This window comes from Apodemus sylvaticus, chromosome 13, assembly GCF_947179515.1.
Source record: "Apodemus sylvaticus chromosome 13, mApoSyl1.1, whole genome shotgun sequence".
NCBI lineage: Eukaryota > Metazoa > Chordata > Mammalia > Rodentia > Muridae > Apodemus > Apodemus sylvaticus.
This window is the reverse complement of record NC_067484.1, coordinates 80,908,085-80,929,944: the sequence shown is the minus strand read 5'-3', so window position 1 is coordinate 80,929,944 and position 21,860 is coordinate 80,908,085. Positions and strand designations below refer to the sequence as shown.

Sequence of the window (21,860 nt, the reverse complement as noted above, 5' to 3'; positions counted from 1 at the left end):
GCTATAGTAAATCATGGGAGAGGTTTTTTTCTCTGTGAGTAGGACCAAGGACAAGACAGGCGATGTCAGAGAAAGAACTTGGTGGCAGAGGCATGAAATGACCTTGGAGAAAGGACTTGGAGCCAGTGGTGTTTTAAAATGCCCCTTCTTGAACTGCTTCTTTGTTTTTGCTAGTTTAGGGGAAGGAGGATTGGTTTTGACTCCTGCCTTACGAGAATACAATCCAAAGTATGGCAGGTAGAACAACCACCATGGTCTGTGCTGGCCAGAGTTGGAGCCACAAAAAGTTTCTTTACAGGACCACGAGGCAGAGAGGAAATGCTAACAGCCCCATGGAGCACGAGGCAGAGAGGAAGAGCTAACACTCAGCTCGCTATCTTCTTTCTTTCTCTTATCTTCTTTCATCCCAGTCCTCTGGCCCACGGGATGGTGCTATCCATATTCAGGGTGGGTCCTTTCCCCACAAGTCAATTCTCTCTGCAACCCCCTCTCAGATACACCCAGAACATTCCCTTGGTGTCCTAGGAGTCTAAACCAGATAAGTCAAGATGACGAGGAAGATTGACTGTCCTGTCCACGCCTGTGACTTGTACAGTGCAGTTCCCTGCCAGGGTCTTCTCACCTTCTCTGTCATGTCTTCTCCCCAGTCACTGAAGTGTGGGCACATGGAGTCCCTATGTCACCCTCTTGATTCAGAGCAAATAAAGAAGCAGGAGCTGGTTTTCAACAATATGGAGGCTTATGGAGGGAGAAATGGTGCATTGCTTAACCTGACCTTGACTGATAGATCAGCCCAGCTAGCAGACACCTCTAAGCCCACTGTGCTTCAAAGGTATTTCTTGGCCTTGGAGGAAAACATGCAGTGAGTCTCTTTCTACTTAGAATACCTATGGGTTTGAGAAATGACAGCAACAGCTTAAGATGGGAGAGACAGCCTGAGGTTGTTCTGAGTAGGGAGAGGGGGGAGTGTGTGTGTGCTTCTTGAGGAAGAGATTCTTGGAAGAAAATGGGATAAAGGGCAGGGAGGTTTTGAGGGAGAGATTGTAGCAGCAACTCGGAGGTCAGGAAACTAACCCAGCACCCCTTAGGACTGAAGGAGCTGGAGTAAGGAAGGCCTGCTGGCTTCCATTGAGTGAGTTGCTCCTGGCTTCTCTGTGGGAAAGAAAGATTCTGAGCTGGCTATAGCTCCTCACAAATGCTGAGCTGTGGGTCTGGGATCTGTGAGTTCCAAGGCCCCAGGCAGCCTGCTATGCCTGGTTTTAAGTACTGGGGAGTTGGCTTAGCTTCTTGCTTATTCAAGCTCGCTAGCACTTGCGGCCTAGAACAAGTCATTTGACATCCTGTGCCTGCTTCCTCACTGGAAAAATGAAAACTGTGACTGTTGTCATCGGGATCAAATGGAGCCCCCAGTTCAGCATGTACTGCCTTACTTGGCTGCAAACTGAATATGATTTCTGGGCTCAAATACCTTGGGTTTGAATTTTTGTTTCCACCGATCACTAGCTGTGTGATCGTGGACAGTGTGCTCTGCCTCGGGTTCTGATCTTCACAGTTGAGGAACACTAATGATGTCTGCTGAGGTATCTAATAAAGGGTAAATGAGGAGCTGGTGAAGGGGTCGGGGCGACCCTGAAAGGAGCCCCAAGTTTGCAGAATCGCTGGGTGCTGGCCATGGGTGAAGGGAGTAACGCATTCAGGTGGGTAGGACTGCCTGTGCTTCTGTGTGACATTTTGTCTCTTTTCCAGTTCCGCCTGGTGGTGAAGACGGCCCTGAAGCTTCTGTTGGTCTTCGTGGAGTATTCTGAGTCCAATGCACCACTTCTCATTCAGGCTGTTTCTGCTGTGGACACCAAAAGAGGTGAGAAGTCCCTACTCTGGGGCCACCAAGGTCCCAGTGTCTTAGATAGGGAGGCTTCCCATTTTCTGGTGAGGTATTGGGAGCATCCTCTGTGTGGAAACATCTCCGTGAAGGGTCTAGGTGGTAGCTATAGAGATTATGGCTGGCATAGGACATGACAATGAAGAACGTGCACGTGTGGAACCTTGGGTTCCAACTCCTCTTGTTTTCCCTGTGTCACATGGACCCATAGATATTCCTTGAGCATTCTGCTCTCTTTCCTCCTGTTCATGCAATGTCTTACTCAGAGGTCTCAGCATTTCTTGACCTGCTGTCGCCCACTACCCTAAAGCACAATTCTTCATCACTTCATCTAACCCTGTCAGCAGGTCCCTGGTGCCTAGAGCATGAAAACTTCTGAGCCTGAGTAGGGGACCACCTGCCATGCCAGGTCTCTCCTGCTCTGTGACACCCTTCCTATCTCCCAAGTTCACAGAACTCTCAAACAACCTTTCTTTCTGCTATCGCTCATCTGTTGACTTGAGTATGTCCCACTCATAATGTTTCCATTTTACTGTTCCAGTACTCAGCTATTCTGAGCAGATAGGCATGCTACACACAAGTAGGCAAGAGTGGAGTGGCCTGCACCACACGTAATCTCAGCACTGAGGAGGCTGAAGCAGGACCATCGTGAGTCTGAAGTTAGCCTAGGCTACTGTCTTAAGGTTTTACTGCTGGGAACAGACGCCATGACCAAGGCAACTCTTATAAGGACAATGTTTACTTGGGGTTGGCTTACAGGTTCAGAGGTTCAGTCCATTATCATCAAGGCAGGAATATGGCAGCATCCAGGCAGGCATGGTGCAGAAGGAGCTGAGAGTTCTACATCTTCATTTGATGGCTGCTAGGAGAATGAGGCTCTTAAAGCCTACACCCTGTGTGGCACATCTATTCCAACAGGGCCACATCTTCTAATAGTGCCACTCCCTGTACAAACTGTCACAGTTACCTAGAAAGAGCCTCTCTTGAAAAGAAGAAAGAGAAGAAAGCAGGGGCTGTAGCTGGATTAGTGTGAACCATGCTGAGGTGTATAGTGGTGTGAAGCCTTTAGCTGAAATGCTGGGGTGCCTGTTTCATTGCTTGCTCATCCCCCCCCAAGAGAACCTGGTTGTCTTCATTACCATCCCAAGAAAGACTAAAATAAGTAAGAAAATTTTGAATAATATTTTCTCTTTTCATGACTGTAATAGTTTGAAAACCCAGTCTACAGATGATCCCAAATCACTTTATTGCTATCAACAGGCAGGTACCCTACACAACACATTGGTGTATTCCCTCACAACTCATGTGCACTTTCAGACAAAGCAGGCTGGGTGTGGCTGTTAGGGTGAAGAGAGGCCTAGGTTGCACTCTTCATTCTGACTAGTTATGCCTGACTCAACACTGCTCAAGACTCCCTTCTGATGCCCATTCAGAATGTGAAAAACAGCAGCTTCACTGAATTAACAAAAGCCACCCAGGACTATGAACTGGGCTCCTACACTTTTGCTCTGAATGCACAGGCAGATTCCATACCTGGCATGGTCAGTTCAGTCTAGAAGCAAGTCCAGGTCTCTCTGAAGAACATAAAGATAGCGGAACCTCAGGCAGGATCAGAGGCTGGAGTTTGCAAGGTGGGTCCCAGACCACACCCACTTTCATCTACTACCAAACAGGAACTGTGAACAGATTACAGGGCCAGCTATTAGTCCCGAATAAGGACAACCAGTGGCTAAGAAACTATGGTTAGCTTCCTCAGAACCAGGTGGTTCAAACCTGAAGCAAATGGTGGGTATTTGGGAGCACGGTGATTCCCTTGATTTATCCCTTGCTGGCTGTGTGTTACATCCCCCAGTTCTGGAGTTACTCTAGGACAGTGGGTGGGCTTTTTGTTAGCCTCTCTTAAATGTTGGGTAACTCAAGGGCACTTGTTGTGTGACTGTGATACAGGGATCTCCTTCTCATGGCTTTGAGGTTTTCTTTTGGCCTAGTTGAGTAGAGTCTTCTAGCATCCGTCTCTGGAGTCCCTACTGCATCCAGGGTATGTTGTGGAGTAGGAATAACCCTCTGATGAACCTAGGCTTTGTTTCCTACATCCAAGCCTCATTCCACAGTCCCAGCCTGAGGCCTCTGCTATCCTAAGTCTGTCCAACAAGACAAAATGATGGCCATCTTTTCTCAATTAGTCAAAAAAAAAATCCCCATAGATTGTTTTCTCAGCTTGGTAAATCTTGCCTATAAAATTTCTCCAACCTTTGGCAAGTGCTGTCATCTGCCTGCCACTAAGCACGAAGAGCTGCAGACAAAGTCATATCACTAATGAAAAGCTCAGAGAAACCTCATCCTGTGTGGCTCTATAGCATGCTCCTTCACGGACATGTGTGGTCTTGGCTGCGATTTTTGTAATGCATACATATAACGTCATCTTGGTTTACTGCTAGTAAAGTTGTCCTAGGATTCTGAGATGGAATTAAACATACAAATGTGTCATAGAGTTATGCAGAGAGCAGCATGAGTGCCAGGTGTCTCCAGGAGCAGCTTTTAGAGCAGTCTCCAGCTTCCTCTCAACTGGGCTGGAGCACAGCCTATGTGCCAGGGATGACTGACGGAGAGCTGAGCGTGTCCACTTGGGCACGTGTGCAGAGAATCAATAAATTCTGCTCCACAGGGAAGCTTCAGACTCATTCCTTGGCAGGAGCGACAGGCATGGGAAAGGGGGACAGTTGCCTTTCTATTTTTTTTTTAATAGGAAAACCTCAGAATTGAGGAATCAGCAAATAAAACTAATAAACTAAATGAAAAGCCCTCAAAAAAAATCATTACCACCTACCTAAAGCACTTGAAGAACAGGTTACCTTGTTTTTAAAGCATGCATGGCCACCTATGAGTTAACCAGAAGGGTTCATTTTGTGACATGGGCCTAGAGTGGGCCACCCTAAGAACCTAGAAAGAAAGCAAAGTTTATCACCAGGGCCCAGCAGTGTAGCTCAGTGGCAGACTGGCTGGCTGGTATGCTGAGGCCCTGAGTTCAGTCCTCATCACTGCAAAACATACAAACAAAAAGTGCATCGTAGGTAGTAGTTAATATTTATGGATATGAATATGTAAACATTTTAAATGCCTCATTTGGTCTAGTCTACTATACTTTTACTTTGGGGGCTAGAATAAAAAAGGTGTGTGTGTGTGTGTATGTGCGTGTGCATGCACATGCACATGCATGCATGTGCACACTCATGTGTATAAGAGTGAGGTCCTTTCCTTCTCTCTGGGATACCTGCTTGGCTTTGCCTTCCTCAGGCCTCACAAGCCATGTTGGATTCAAAGTAAACAGTGAGGAAGTAGTTCTGTGTCCAGAAGTACCAGAAAAAATAGAAGCTATTGGCTGCAGCATTTTCTCCCAGACACAGTGCTTCAGTGAATTCTCCCTAGCATGGTTCTTTTTATAGCGATCTGCTGGGAACTCTGTAGTCCCTGAGATTGGTGCCCCATTAGAAACACAAGCAGATACTTCCTGAACTCCTTGGGACAGTGAGACCGAGGATCTACTGGTTAGCTGTCTTTGTTGGTTGCTTGAAGAACAACTATACCCTGGTGCTAACTGCAAAGGAGTCTAATGATAAATATCAGGAGACAATTCAGTAGGAGGGAGAGAATGCCCGTGTGTTCAGAGTTTAAAAAGACAGGCGGGAGATCACTTGGTTCTAACTCAACTGAGGATGAGAGCAGGTTCACTCTGGGAGAGACACCATATCTGTGTGTGGGATTAATCTCTGTGTGTCATGTCTTACAGAAAGCCACTCTTCAGTCCTTTTGACCTTTCTCTTTTCTCACCATGTGCATCTTCCCTCTCACTCTTGTAAAGCGGTGCCATCTTCACATACTAAACGCTCTCTCAGAAATCATTACTGTTCTCAGCCATTTTATTGACCCCGTGCTAGAGTCCAGGCATTGCACTGAAAGTACACAGATGAACATGAGTGATACTGACTCTGCCTTTGGGAAATGTTTATCTCAAGGCCAAGATCAGCTCTGTCACGTCCAAGGACTGACATTTGGGAACTGCCTTGTTTAGGTTCTTTGCAAATTTACTTTATCAAGCAAAATAAGTAATATCCTTTTGAGATAATTTATAGAGGACTCACACAGGAAAAGGTTCACATTCCAGCCCACCAAACCAAGGGCAAGCTAGTGCTTCGATCCTTCCTAATATTTCTCTCAGGCATGGAATTGTACCAAAGACTGCTTCCTTCTCTGTGATCTTCCGCTTGACTTGGTGTTCTTGAATGTGAGATGTTTTCTAGCTCTCTCCAAAAGACTGTAGAGACCAGCTCATAAGCCTTCAGTGGATGGGCTCACATGGAGTGGAACCTTTAATCCCAAGCCTTTCACAGAAATCATCAGAGCATCCCCTTGCTGTTATGATAGCCTTAAATGTAAATATTCCCACTACTAAGATTCTGACTCCCTGCTGGGGTCTGTATTTTAGCTTTCATCTAGCTACTCCATTAGATTCTAAACCCATTTAGGGTAATTATCTACAAGTCTATGTACCTGACTGATACCCAGACAATATCTGTACCTTGATGGATTAGAGATAGTATTCTTTTTTTTTTTTTTTTTTTTTTTTTTTTTTTTTTTTTTTTTTTTTTTTTTGCTGTATCTTCTTTTTTTTTTTTTTTTTTTTTTTTTTGTCTTTTTTTTTTTATTTGATATAATTTATTTACATTTCAAATGATTTCCCCTTTTCTAGCCCCCCCCACTCCCCGAAAGTCCCGTAAGCCCCCTTCTCTTCCCCTGTCCTCCCTCCCACCCCTTCCCAGTTCCCCGTTCTGGTTTTGCCAAATACTGCTTCACTGAGTCTTTCCAGAACCAGGGACCACTCCTGCTTTCTTCTTGTATCTCATTTGATGTGTGGATTATGTTTTGGGTATTCCAGTTTTCTAGGTTAATAACCACTTATTAGTGAGTGCATACCATGATTCACCTTTTGAGTCTGGGTTACCTCACTTAGTATGATGTTCTCTAGCTCCATCCATTTGCCTAAGAATTTCATGAATTCATTGTTTCTAATGGCTGAATAGTACTCCATTGTGTAGATATACCACATTTTTTGTATCCACTCTTCTGTTGAGGGATACCTGGGTTCTTTCCAGCATCTGGCAATTATAAATAGGGCTGCTATGAACATAGTAGAGCATGTATCCTTATTACATGGTGGGGAATCCTCTGGGTATATGCCCAGGAGTGGTATAGCAGGATCTTCTGGAAGTGAGGTGCCCAGTTTTCGGAGGAACCGCCAGACTGCTTTCCAGAGTGGTTGTACCAATTTGCAACCCCACCAGCAGTGGAGGAGTGTTCCTCTTTCTCCGCACCCTCTCCAACACCTGCTGTCTCCTGAATTTTTAATCTTAGCCATTCTGACTGGTGTAAGATGAAATCTCAGGGTTGTTTTGATTTGCATTTCCCTAATGACTAATGAAGTGGAGCATTTTTTAAGATGCTTCTCCGCCATCCGAAGTTCTTCAGGTGAGAATTCTTTGTTTAACTCTGTACCCCATTTTTTAATAGGGTTGTTCGGTTTTCTGGAGTCTAACTTCTTGAGTTCTTTATATATATTGGATATTAGCCCTCTATCTGATGTAGGATTGGTGAAGATCTTTTCCCAATTTGTTGGTTGCCGATCTGTCCTCTTGACGGTGTCCTTTGCCTTACAGAAACTCTGTAACCTTATGAGGTCCCATTTGTCAATTCTTGCTCTTAGAGCATACGCCATTGGTGTTCTGTTCAGAAACTTTCTCCCTGTACCGATGTCCTCAAGGGTCTTCCCCAGTTTCTTTTCTATTAGCTTCAGAGTGTCTGGCTTTATGTGGAGGTCCTTGATCCATTTGGATTTGAGCTTAGTACAAGGAGACAAGGATGGATCAATTCGCATTCTTCTGCATGCTGACCTCCAGTTGAACCAGCACCATTTGTTGAAAAGGCTATCTTTTTTCCATTGGATGTTTTCAGCCTCTTTGTCGAGGATCAAGTGGCCATAGGTGTGTGGGTTCATTTCTGGATCTTCAATCCTGTTCCATTGATCCTCCTGCCTGTCACTGTACCAATACCATGCAGTTTTTAACACTATTGCTCTGTAGTATTGCTTGAGGTCAGGGATACTGATTCCCCCAGATTTTCTTTTGTTGCTGAGAATAGTTTTAGCTATCCTGGGTTTTTTGTTGTTCCAGATGAATTTGATAATTGCTCTTTCTAACTCTGTGAAGAATTGAGTTGGGATTTTGATGGGTATTGCATTGAATCTGTATAGTGCTTTAGGCAAAATGGCCATTTTAACTATATTGATTCTACCGATCCATGAGCATGGGAGGTTTTCCCATTTTTTGAGGTCTTCTTCCATTTCCTTCTTCAGAGTCTTGAAGTTCTTGCCATACAGATCTTTCGCATGTTTGGTAAGAGTCACCCCAAGATACTTTATACTGTTTGTGGCTATTGTGAAGGGGGTCATTTCCCTAATTTCTTTCTCAGCCTGCTTATCCTTTGAGTATAGGAAGGCCACTGATTTGCTTGAGTTGATTTTGTAACCTGCCACTTTGCTGAAGTTGTTTATCAGCTGTAGGAGCTCTCTAGTGGAGTTCTTTGGGTCACTTAGGTAGACGATCATGTCGTCTGCAAATAATGATAGTTTGACTTCCTCCTTTCCAATTTGTATCCCTTTGACCTCCTTATGTTGTCGAATTGCCCGAGCTAGTACCTCAAGTACAATATTGAAAAGATAAGGAGAAAGGGGGCAGCCTTGTCTGGTCCCTGATTTCAGTGGGATTGCTTCAAGTTTCTCTCCGTTTAGTTTGATGCTGGCTACCGGTTTGCTGTATATTGCTTTTACTATGTTTAGGTATGGGCCTTGAATTCCTGTTCTCTCCAAGACTTTAAGCATGAAAGGATGCTGAATTTTGTCAAATGCTTTTTCAGCATCCAATGAAATGACCATATGATTTTGTTCTTTGAGTTTGTTTATGTAGTGGATTGTATTGATGGATTTCCGTATATTGAACCAACCCTGCATTCCCGGGATAAAGCCTACTTGATCATGGTGGATGATCGTTTTGATGTGTTCTTGGATTCGGTTGGCAAGAATTTTGTTGAGTATTTTTGCATCGATGTTCATAAGGGAAATTGGTCTGAAGTTCTCTTTCTTTGTTGGATCTTTGTGTGGCTTTGGTATCAGCGTAATTGTGGCTTCGTAGAAGGAATTGGGTAGTGTTCCTTCTGTTTCTATTTTGTGGAATAGTTTGAAGAGTATTGGTGTTAACTCTTCTTTGAAGGTCTGGTAGAATTCTGCACTGAAACCATCTGGTCCTGTGCTTTTTTTGGTTGGAAGACTTTCTATGACTCCTTCTATTTCTTTAGGCTTTATGGGACTGTTTAGATGGTCTAGTTGGTCCTGATTTAATTTTGGTATTTGGTATCTGTCAAGGAAATTGTCCATTTCCTCCAGATTCTCCAGTTGTGTTGAGTACAGGCTCTTGTAGTAGGATCTGATGATTTTTTGGATTTCCTCAGTTTCCGTTGTTATGTCTCCCTTTTCATTTCTAAGTTTGTTAATTTGGATACTTTCTCTGTGCCCTTTGGTCAGTCTGGCTAAGGGTTTATCTATCTTGTTGATTTTCTCAAAGAACCAGCTCCTAGTTTTGTTGATTTTTTGTATGGTTCTCTTTGTTTCTACTTGATTGATTTCGGCCCTGAGTTTGATGATTTCCTGCCTTCTACTCCTCCTGGGTGAAATAGCTTCTTTTTGTTCTAGGGCTTTCAGGTGTGTCATTAAGTTGGTAATGTATGCTCTCTCCATTTTCTTTTTGGAGGCACTCAGGGCTATGAGTTTTCCTCTTAGCACTGCTTTCATTGTGTCCCATAGATTTGGGTATGTTGTGTTTTCATTTTCATTGTGTTCTAAAAAGTCTTTAATTTCTTTCTTTATTTCTTCCTTGACCAAGGTGTCATTGAGTAGAGTATTGTTCAATCTCCACGTGTTTGTGGGTTTTCTGTTGTTTCTGTTGCTATTGAAGACCACTTTTATTCCATAGTGATCAGATAGGAGGCATGGGATTAGTTCTATCTTTTTATATTTGTTGAGGTCTGTCTTGTGACCAATTATATGGTCGATTTTGGAGAAGGTACCATGAGGTGCTGAAAAAAAGGTATATTCTTTTGTTTTAGGATAGAATGTTCTATATATATCAGTTAAATCTAATTGGTCCAAAGCTTCAATTAGTTTCATTGTGTCCTTGTTTAGTTTCTGTTTTCCTGATCGGTCCATTGAGGAAAGTGCAGTGTTGAAGTCACCAACAATTATTGTGTTAGGTGCAATGTGTGCTTTGAGTTTTAATAAAGTTTCTTTTATGAAAGAGGGTGCCCTTGCATTTGGAGCATAGATGTTCAGGATTGAGAGTTCTTCTTGTTGTATTTTTCCTTTGACCAGCAAGAAGTGTCCCTCAGAGTCTCTTTTGATGACTTTGGGTTGAAAGTCAATTTTATCTGATATTAAAATGGCTACTCCAGCTTGTTTCCTGAGACCATTTGCTTGTAAAATTGTCTTCCAGCCTTTTACTCTAAGGTAGTGTTTGTCTTTGACCCTTAGGTGTGTTTCCTGTAAGCAGCAAAATGTAGGGTCCTGTTTACGTATCCAGTCAGTTAGTCTGTGTCTTTTTATTGGGGCATTGAGTCCATTGATGTTAAGAGATATTAAGGAATAGTGATTGTTACTTCCTATCATTTTTGACGTTATTTTTTAAATTTGATTGCTTAACTTATTTGGGTTTGATGAAAGGTTACTATCTTGCTTTTTTCAGGGTGGAGTTTCCCTCCTTGTATTGGTGTTGTCCTCCTATTATCCTTTTTAGGGCTGGGTTTGTGGATAGATATTGGGTGAACTTGGTTTTGTCGTGAAATATCTTAGTTTCTCCATCTATGGTGATTGAGAGTTTTGCTGGATATAGTAGTTTTGGTTGGCATTTGTGTTCTCTTAGAGTCTGCATGAGATCTGCCCAGGACCTTCTAGCCTTCATAGTCTCAGGTGAAAAGTCTGCTGTGATTCTGATAGGTCTTCCTTTATATGTTACTTGGCCTTTTTCTCTTACTGCCTTTAGTATTCTTTCTTTGTTTAGAACATTTGGTGTTTTGATTATTATGTGACGGGAAGTATTTCTGTTCTGGTCCAGTCTGTTTGGAGTTCTGTAGGCTTCTTGTATATTCATGGGCATCTCTCTCTTTAGGTTAGGGAAGTTTTCTTCCATAATTTTATTGAAGATATTTGCTGGCCCTTTAAGTTGTAAATCTTCACTCTCATCTATGCCTATAATCCTTAGGTTTGGTCTTCTCATTGTGTCCTGGATTTCCTGGATATTTTGGGTTACAAGCTTTTTGCACTTTGCATTTTCTTTAACTGTTGAGTCCATGGTTTCTATGGAATCTTCAGCATCTGAGATTCTTTCTTCTATCTCTTGTATTCTGTTGTTGATATTTGCATCTCTGTCCCCTGATTTCTTCCCAAGGCTTTCTATCTCCAAAGTTGTCTCCCTTTGAGTTTTCTTAGTTGTTTCTACTTCTGATTTTAGATCCTGGATGGTTTTGCTTAGCTCCTTCCCTTGCATGTTTGTGTTTTCCTGTAATTCTTTAAGAGATTTTTGTGTTTCCTCTTTCATGAGCTCAGCCTGTTGACCAAAGTTCTCCTGTATTTCTTTAAGAGATTTTTGTGTTTCGTCTTTCATGACCTAGAGATAGTATTCTTTTGCTCTGGATGTTTGCTAGAAAGCTGTGCCACTACTATTGCTTGGAACTAATAGAGTAAATAAAAGTCTCCATACCTTGTTCAGTGTATGCTGGTGAACTTTCAGCAAGAACTTATGAAAAGTTTTTCCAGTCAGTGAAGTCTGTCTCCCAAAAGTGTGCACATGAACAGACTTAAAAATTATATATTGAATATAAAGGTGACTTCTCAAGCAAATGGTTGTGGATGCTAATAATGAACATGAGACAGGATAGTACATTGATTGGAGAATGGCACAAGACCAGCTTATAAATGAGTCCACACTTACACATGCAATGACTTCAAGACAATCTCCATCCCCAGAGCAGGAATCTTTGGTGAAACTTTAGTGTGTTTGGAATAATGTGTGTGTCATTGAATTACTGTTCCTAATGATCTTTGCTTTACTTGTAGGTGTCAAACCCTGGTCCAACATCATGGAAATCTTGGAGGAAAAAGATGGCGTTGACACAGAGCTATTGGTTTATGCAATGACTCTAGTGAACAAGGTTGGTTAATGTGTGTGCTAGATTGTGCCCTCACCGTCAAAAAATTGGGGTTGAAGCACATATCAAGAGGGTATTTGCAGATGTAACTCAGTCATTAAGACAAACTCAAATCAGATATGACTGATGATATCACAAGAGAAAGAGAGGGGGTGAACACCCACAGGAAGACAGAGGCAGAGGTTAAAATGGTGATTCTGTGGGCCAGCAAGGACCAAAGTTGGCTGACAGCCAACTAGCCAATGAAGCATCACTCCGTGAAGCCAGTGCAGAGAACATAGCCCTGCTGACACCTTCATTTCACATGGTAAAGTTTTGACTTGTTAAGGCACCTAGCTCTTGGTAGCTAGTTACAGCAGCTGTGGAAACTGATACCAGGTAAAAATGTAAACTGGTCCTCGTGAGCCATACCATGTGGTCCTGGCTTGGTGGCTGGAAGCAACAGCAAGAATAGGAGAGCGTTTCATACCAAGACTCACCTGTAATGCACCTTAACGTGGAAGGGATGATTCACAGGTCGAGAAGACACAGGATTCTTGCTTGTTGAATTCTGAGTCCTAGGAAGAGGTGCAGACCCTGGAGGCAGAGCCAACCTCCTTTATGTTGTCAGAGTCTCACATCTCTGCTCTCGATGCTTCTATCACATCTCTGTCTGGTCATCACCTTGTAGGACAGTCACAGTTCCTTGACGTTGTCATCAGAAGTGGGGGCATTGGTTCCCATGGTGACCTTGAACAGGCTGTCTTGGTCCTAATGTACTTCATTCAGATTGTCACACCCTACATACATCCCAAGCATCACTGTCAGCCACCCTGAGGATTGTCTTTTAGACTGTTAACTGTGAGTCTACAGGAGCAACTACAGTGATAGGGAGAAAGGCTTTGGAATGTTCCAGAATCCTTTGCTGGAATATAGCTGGAGACTTGTTTCTCCTAATGAACTAAAGATATATTTGTATCAACCGAACAGTGCTCCCTCTATGTAGTCCTGGCTAGAAGTCAATGTGTAGAGCAGGCTGTCCTTGAACTCACAGTGATGCTCCTACCTCTGCTTCCTGAGTGTTAAGATGACAGGTGTGAGCCATAACACCTGCTTGTTACATTTGCTGTTCCTACTACTCCTACTCCCCCATTAAATTTATTTTTTCTTAACGTGTCTGTGCATGTATGCATGCACATCTGTGAGCAGGTACCCTCCTAGGCCAGAAGGGGGCATCAGATCCCCCTGCAGCTGGCTATAAGCAGTTGTAAGCAACCTGATGTGGGTGCTGGGACCTGAACTTGGGTCCTCTGGAAGAGCAGCTGAACAGTCTCTCCAGCACCCTTGCATTTGTTTCTTTCTTCTTAAAATTTATTTTTATTTCATGGGAGTTCTTTCTGCATGTCTGTCTGTCTGTTCAGCATGCACATTCCTGATGCCCATGGAGACTAGAAAGGTTGTCCTCTGGCCCTGGAGTTACAGATGTCCATGAGCTGCCACATGGGTACTGAGGGCAGAACCCAGGTGCTCTAGTTGAGCAGGCAGTGTTCTTAACTGTATCACATCTCTCCAACCTGATATTTACTTCTTAAATTAAGTAGTTGCTGCTGAGTGCAGAGATAACTGTTAGTCATGACCGGAAACTGTCATGTTTTGGATGAATGATCCAAGTACTCTTCTTTATTTTTAAGTCGGTTCATCTGTTTACCTTTGTAACAGGTGATTTGAAGCATGTTTTTGTTGGATTTTTAAATGAAGCTCATCTCTCTGCTGTCCTTGTCAGCCAAACCTTGCTCTGTAGAACAGGAAATGAGCATTCCATCTTGCCCATTGTTGTGCGCCATGACTCTATCTCATTGGCCGAGACTGTGGCCACTTTCCACACTGCAGCAGCCGTAGCAGCCGCACATGGGTATTCTGTGACCAGTCACTGGCAAAACGTACCCTGTGCTGCACATGGTGTGGCACCGCCTAGAGTCTCCTCTCTTGCTCCTTCTTTTCTGGCTATCCTGCTGTCTACAAAAGGAGATTCTCACCTTAAAAGGCAGAAGACTTTATTCTAGAGCCAAATTTGAGTGACCATGATTGACATAAACACGGCTTTAGCTTAATTCACATTACATATTCCAAGGTGGAAGCAGCTTCATGGAATTTTATAGTTTTTCAAAACAAAGTCATCAATCAAGGCAATTTTAAAGTATATTGGTAGGAATATTAAGGAGGTGGTTACATATCAGAGAGAGAGCTACAGCAAGATGGGAGAAGGGTTTCTAAAGGCCTCAGATGTTATCTAAGGCACTCTTAGCTTTTGAGTTGGTGGAAGTTATGGGTGTGTTAATAGATTTAAAAAATATTTTGTCTATTAGTCTATTAGTTCTGAGACAAAGATGGGCAAGGAATAGATATTTGGAGAGGGCACTAAAGCGAGTTCAGGGTAATCAGCCTCTGGACTGGTAACATTTCAACCCCTTCAGATCACTACAGCTGTGATAAGTCCATCAACACCCAGAACTCTTAACAGACCTCATCTATGTCTATCCTGACAAGGTTTTACTGTCAATTTGACACACTTTAGAGGCAAATAGGAAACCTCAAGTGAAAATGCCCTTGATCAAAATGGCCTGTGACCATGTCTGTGAGGGAATAGTCCTGACAGGTCATTGATATGGGAGGACCCAGCCCACTGTGGGCTGCACTGTCCCTGGCCAGTTGGACATAGGCTATGGACCCCAGAAAAGCTCCATGAGTCAGAGAAGAACCTAGCAAACAGGATTCCTCTGTGGTTTCTGCTTCGTTTTCTGCCTGTGTTCCTGTCCCAGATTTACCCAGTGATTGGCTGTGACCTGGAAGTGTTAGTCACACAGGCCCATTCAGCCCCCAAGTTGCTTTTGGTCAGTGTTTTATCACAGCATCAGAAAAGCAAACTAGAACAGTTCTTTACAAATGAGAAGGTCCTGAGAGAGGTCATTCCAGACACGACTGTTCCTGGAAAAGCCAGCAAACCACTGCCACACAGAGTTCATTTTGCTTTATTGAATTACAGTCACATTGATGGCCCCAATGAGTCAGATGCGCCAAGCTACCAAACAGAGTAGCAAACTGAAATGTTAATTATGAGTCTGTGTGTGTGTGTCGGGGGGGGGGGGGGATACATATTCTGAAGTCAGAGAAATTATATTGCAAGTTGGGTGGTTTCTAACCATAATCAATTTCAACAAAATAAATGGTAGTATAATAACATAAACCCTAGCCTGCCTTGGGTTCAAGACCAGTGTGCCTTTTTTTCCCAGAGACATCAAGCAAACCCTCTACCTTTCCACATTCCTACCCATGTCTTGGAAAGAATTGAGGGAAGGAAGATGCTAACGTGAGACTCCTCTGTCATACTGAAATTCCCTCTTGCTTAGAATGCAGTCCCATGCACTGGTCACCTCAGAATGAGATGAGGTGGGTGGGGAGGATTAGGGTAGCACTCCAGGGAGCTCTGGGAAGACGTACTGCTTCAGTAGGTCCTGGGGCCTTGGTGTAGCTAATCACATGGGATTCAGGCTAAGTAGATGACTGTTTTTTAAACATTTGATCTTATGCTTTATTCGTTAAAACAGATCTTTGCCTTCAGTCATGTAGCACATTCTTTTATAGACATCACAACCCTGCATCCCAAACCCTTGACAACCACTGATTTTCTATATACTACTACGATTTTGTCTTCATGGGGTCAGATGGACCCTTGAATATGTAACCTTTTGAGGCTGACTTTTTCTTCTCTCTGAAAGACTTGTGAGACTCAGGTGTGTTGCTTTGTATGTTAATAACTCACCCCCTTTTGGGGTGTATATGATTGTACTGCCACATGTGCCTCCCAATAGAGTTAGTCACGTATCTTTTGAGAGAGACTAAGGAACTCTAACTTACCCATTTGCCAATGGAAAGAGTTGAGGGCGATGTCTCTTGACTTCCAGAGCTAACACTGGGGTCAGGTGACATTGGGAACATGGGCTTTATCACACTGGTTTATCTCGCATGATGGTTTTACCCTGAAACCATCTCTGAAAACCTAAGGAGAGACAAATTTCCTTGAAGACCGAATTTGGTCTTTGATGAATACCAGTAAAGAATTGTTAGTGACAGATCCTGGCAAGACAAAGTCTGAAAGAAAACAGGTGAGGAACACCAGATGTAAGGCAGCTGTGGGGCGTCTACGGCCTCAGGAATCTCTTGCTGACGGGACCTTCTGGCAATGCCATGGTCTGTGCCAGCTGTAGGTGTCTTAGCAATGAGCATGGCTGTGGAACTGGGAGACGCCCAGGTGGGGATGAGGTGGAGGTAACTGAGCATATAAAGCAACAGCCTGGAAAAGGTGACTATGTGTCTGGGATGTGGAACCTTTCTGCCCAGGGGGAAAGGCCACAGTCCTACTGCAGCCTGCATGAAGACTGGAGGGCCACAGGTTCAACTCAAACTCAAGATGCTCACAGTGGAACTAAAAATGGCTACTTGCAACTTCCGTTTGGGGCCTGTTACTTGGCAAAGCCTTGAGTCTGCTTATTGTGGAGAGTTGGCTCTTAGGTTATTTAACAACTGACCCTGGGAGGCCAAAGGATTAGCTATAGAGTTTAGCTTAGCCCCCTGGGATGGGGAAAAAGGAAACCTGTAGGGCAGGGTGGGTGGCTCTGTCAGTAATGTGCCTGCCACAAGGGCAGGAGGACTTGTGGGTTCCCTCACAGGAATGGAGAGCCAGGTGGATGATGGCGAGAGAGGTGGAGCTCCTTGGCCAGCTAGCCTAGCTGAATTAGCTCAAGCTCAGTGAAGATCCTGTCTCAAAGGTTAAGTTGGAAAACATTGAGGAAAACATTGGACCAAAAAATCCTCTGGCCTCCATAGACCCAGACAGTCAGACAGACAGTCAGTCAGTTAGACAGATAGACGGACAGACAGGCAGGCAGACACAGACAGACAGACAGATACACACACATACACACACACACACACACACACACACACACACATACACACACACACACTCACTGTTGACTCTAGATATGGGATCTGGGTGAGTAAGGAGGGAAGGAGAGAGAGCAAGGAATGGAGTTAAGGAGACTGGAGAATCACTGAGTCGCTGGCAGACCCTACACCTCTGGGCAAGAGATTTTAAGTTCAACTAGCCTGCCTTCCTTGAGTTGCCACCTCCATAGTCAGTAGGCATTTTGAGTGTGTCCAGTTTTCCTCTGTGCTCCTGCCTAGCATGGCCACCCCCTCATTGACCTTTACTAAATGCTAGAGTTTTTATGGAACCCAAAGGGTGAGATTGTGGTGGTAATAGTCTGTGAGGGTTTGTAGGGGGGGGGGGGTTGTATTGTCTGGGAGAGCATGCCACATAGGGAGGGTGTGGTACTAGTGGTAGTGGTGGCAGTGTCTTAGTTATTGGCAGTTCTCAGGTAAAGCCCAGTTGACTGCTGCAATGGCAGGCACAGGGCATGCTGCCACATCTGTCCACAAGTGCAAATGCCTCTTGTAGCCTCCAAGTCATGACCTCTTATGAGATGTCCTTTTGGAGTCTCCTGAGTGATGGAGATAAAAATGTCTCTGATCTCAGCCACATGAGTTGTGTTCTATTTAATTAGCATAAGAAAGCTAAAGGCCACTATTTAACGTATATAAATAAAGACATTCTTTCAACTATTGATAGTTGTCAGAGAAATTGGGGTTGTGAGATGCTCCCTATGAAAGGATTGGTCCATGACATCATGGCAAGCTAACATGTTGAAAATAAATTTGAAGCATAAGTGGTCTTCTTAAAAATACAAAGGCAGTGGAATAAATCGAGACTTAGAGCAGTGTCTGGGCGTCCAGGCTGGAGTCCCCTGTGTGGCATGCAGGAATGTGTGGAAACTGAGCTGTGGCTCAGAGTGGGCCTTCACACTGGTCTTCAGTAATTTCTGGTCACCTATAAAATTTCTCCCACCCCTGAGCCTTCATCTTCCTCACATGTAAGATGAGGAGCTTGCAGAAACTCCCAAGGCTCCTTCTGTTCCGAGCAGGGCATGGCTGAGATGACATTCTCCCTTTAGGAGGTGTAGAATGCAGAAGAAAGTCTGGTTGCCCTACCCCAGTTCACTTGTCTTCTTGGCTCTTGGTAGCTGCTTTGAGATTCCTTGTGTTTTGCAAAGTTTCAAACACCAAAGACAGGCTTTGTTGACCTTTAATGGAAGCGAAGCATTAACTTAAAACTCTTCACTATTATATTGATTCTAACAGGCATTTCCAATCCAGAAGTGTATTAAATTTCCATTGGCATATGACAGATCCACAAGCTTAGCTGCTTGGAGCAATGCACATTTATCATGTCACAGGTCCCAAGGGGTAGGATTCCAGACAAGTCCTTACTGTGTTGTCCCGCTCAGAGGCTCACAAGGCTGTTGACCAGCACGGACTCTGGCAGCCTTTTGTAGATGTCTGCTAAATCCTTTTCTATACAGTGCTTTAACTCCTTGTGTCTTGCTCTCTCTTCCAAACCAGTATGAGCTCAGAAGAGACCTATGCCCTCTTTTAAAGGTTCTACCCACTTACTGCAGAAGACTATCTGATTTGCAACCTGGATGATACCTGCAAAATCCTTTCACCTAGCTAGTCTCATCATGGGTGTAGTAACTCACCAACAGGAGTACTCAGCCCCCACTCAACCGCAAAGGCTCCTACAGCACTGTACCTCAGGGGCAAGAGTCCTGAGTTCACGCTGCTCCCACTCAGGAGATTTCCTCATTGAATGCATTTGTCTTGTGCCTGTACTATTGTGGGATTTTATAACTGAGGCCACCAGCTACCACATAAACATGTCTTCACTGCCTTGTGGCATTCCTCTAAGATATGTTTGCATCTGGTTATTCTCTTGTAGACACTGGCAGGACTGCCTGATCAAGACTCCTTCTATGACGTAGTAGACTGCCTGGAGGAGCAGGGCATCGCCGCTGTGTCCCAAAGGCACTTGAACAAGAAAGGGACGGACCTGGACTTGCTGGAGCAGTTTAATATCTATGAGGTAACAGAATGTTCTATTTCTAAATCATCCATAGCATCAGCAAAGGTCAAGGGGTAAATCACATGCCCTCCAGACTAGGGTTCTAAGTGTGCTACAGGGGTTCCCAACCATGGCAAATTTTCTAGAAATGTAAGCTTTGGGGTCCTACCCAGATCTCCTGAATTGGAAACTTTCAACAATGGGGTTCGCAGTCTTGTCCCCACAAGCCTTCCAGGAGGCCCCAATATGTGGTTGGGCTTAAAAACCTAGGACACAGAGGAAATGGAGAGCTGTCCTGTACTGAAGAACATGCACTATGTTGACAGCACCTTTACTCAAGGAGAAGTCAGGGAGAGAGGCAGGATGGAGAAGGTGTGAGGAGGGGAAGGAGGAGGAGTTCAGGGAGAGGGAGAGGGGGAGTAAGGAGAGAGGGAGGGTGGGGGTAGGGAGAGGGAAAGTACAGCTGAATATGTACTGTGAAGTAGACATTTGTGGGTATTTTGGAGAAAAACTCATTCCCCATTTTAAAGGCAGAGTCTCATGTAGCCCAGACTAGTCTCAGATTCTACATATAGTCAAGGGTGACTTTCAACACCAAATCATCCTGGGTCCGCCTCCCACATGCTGGGATTACAGGTGCAGGCTACCATTCCTACAACAGAAAACAGTATTTTAAAGATGTTTCACAACATTGCGCTTTCTTCTGTGTTTTCTCTCACCTTACTACAGTGCATTTCTGTTTATGATAGTATATCACAAGGAAAACAATCAAGATTTAACATTAAATGCTCTTAGTTATCTTTGTACTACGTGATAGCATTTAAAATACAAATATGAAAGTATTTAAATTATAGGAAGAGTTGGCAAAATTTTCTGGCTCATATTTGGAAGCTGCTGGTTTTTACAAACATTGTCAGTCATATCAGGGCCGAGGAGTCACTGTTCGAATCCTTGTTTTGCTTTGTATCTGGATACGGATGTATTCTACCAGCATTCCGTAATCAGCTTTCTGGTCAGTTATAAAAAGATGGCTGTAAAAGGAATGCTGGGCTTCTTGTCTGTCTCCTTGTTGTTCTGTGTTATCATTCAGCGTAAGTGATTGGCTGACATGGGAAGGTTGCAGTGTTGGAAGGATGTGAGAGAGTTCTGTGTCCATCTGTAGATGTGGTTCTCATGGAAGCAGAGCTCTCAGGATGGCTCAGTGGTAGGGTTGCTGACTCCCCATTTCAGGGATGCCTGTAGCCCCAGTCTCCACTGGTGCCTTCGGAGGGTCAACTGCACTCATCTTCCTGTTTCCTGGATATGGAAACTGGGTCACTTGAGGAGCCTTTACCTTCCTCTCTTCTTTCCTCAGCCTTTTTTCTCTATTTTCCCACTGGCAAACTCTCTGAAGTGTTATCTCCATGAAGCCTTGTTGGCAAGGGCCTTCTGTTACTTGTTCCCAATCCCCCACTGTTCCAAAGCAAATGTTTCTGGTATCCATGCCTTTGTCTAGAAGTTCTCATGACAATCCTGTCTGTCTGTCACTCTGAGCAACCCCAAATCCTATGCTCCATGCCTCTTTCGAAAGCAAGGGCCCAGCACAGCTGCCTAAAGTTCCTTAAGTGCTTGGATGACTGACTCCTGCAAATATCACACATGTGTATGATAGTGTTGCCAGAGGTGGGGCTCAGGAAGGGCATGGTTTTCTGATGCCCAAGTTATAACTCAGGGTGACAACCAAATAGTTTAGGTAGCAGACAGAGTCTGGGTCCTCATTCCTATCTGAAAGTTAATGCAGTTTTAGAAAACATTTGCTGTCCTAGGCAGCCAAGTTTAAATATGTGCAAGGAAAGCAAGAAGAATCTACATGCAGAGCCAATACTTTCCTCAAAAAGACTGAATTTCTCAAGTGCCTGCAGAGATCTTGGGTAGACTTCTAGAGTGTTTCCTACTGGGGCAGGATGTCTGGTGGCCACATGTCTTGGGCTTTCTGGGACAGGCCTAGTTTTGTGTAATTTAATTCCATTTCAGAAAGGTGATTTGATCCATGTTTAATTAAATTTATTGAAAATTTATAGCCACATGTGATTTTTTTCAAATGAATAAATGGCCAAGATAAAAAAAGTCTTTTTTCAGATCATATGTGTTAGCTTTTAGTTCTAAAATTGTTCTTTCTATAAGGAGAAAGACATCTTAAGGCTGGAGACTTCAGGCTGAGAAACAGGTATTATTTTTAGAACTTGTTAACAAATGATTCTCCTTTCCTGAGAGCTTTCCATTCAAAAGGGTGTGTGTGTGTGTGTGTGTGTGTGTGTGTGTGTGTGTGTGTATACATACATACATATGTATATAGAGTCCATGGGTTACTTACATGTATGTATGTATCTCAGTCACCTCCTGATGTTTAACAAACACACCATAATCAACAGGCATAAAACAAAAGCCACTGATCTTTGTTCTTAGATCAGGAATTTGGCTTGGCGTTACTACTATATTTTCATTTGGTTCAGCTACCTGGTGGCCTTACTGTGCCTGGAAGGTCCCACTCAGCCTTGATCACCTGGTTTGATTTGTCTAGGCCAGGCATGATCCCACTTCTTCACAGGACAGCAGCATTTGTGGAAAGCAAGACTAGCACAAATCCAGGTTTGCTGCCACGCTTACTGATGGCCTACTGAGCAAAGCACGTCATGTGGC

The 21,860-nt window shown here is 43.8% G+C and overlaps 1 protein-coding gene across 2 annotated transcripts in view; it reads left to right on the top strand.

The window, feature by feature from the left end:
• Nucleotides 1-21,860, top strand: part of Fhod3 (formin homology 2 domain containing 3) — a 438,336-nt gene that overhangs the window by 275,230 nt on the left and 141,246 nt on the right. For both annotated transcript variants that reach the window (XM_052155219.1, XM_052155218.1), the window contains exons 7-9: nt 1,747-1,858; nt 12,093-12,187; nt 19,059-19,202. In XM_052155219.1, coding sequence (XP_052011179.1) covers nt 1,747-1,858; nt 12,093-12,187; nt 19,059-19,202 — 351 coding nt within the window. The remainder of the gene's footprint in view (nt 1-1,746; nt 1,859-12,092; nt 12,188-19,058; nt 19,203-21,860) is intronic.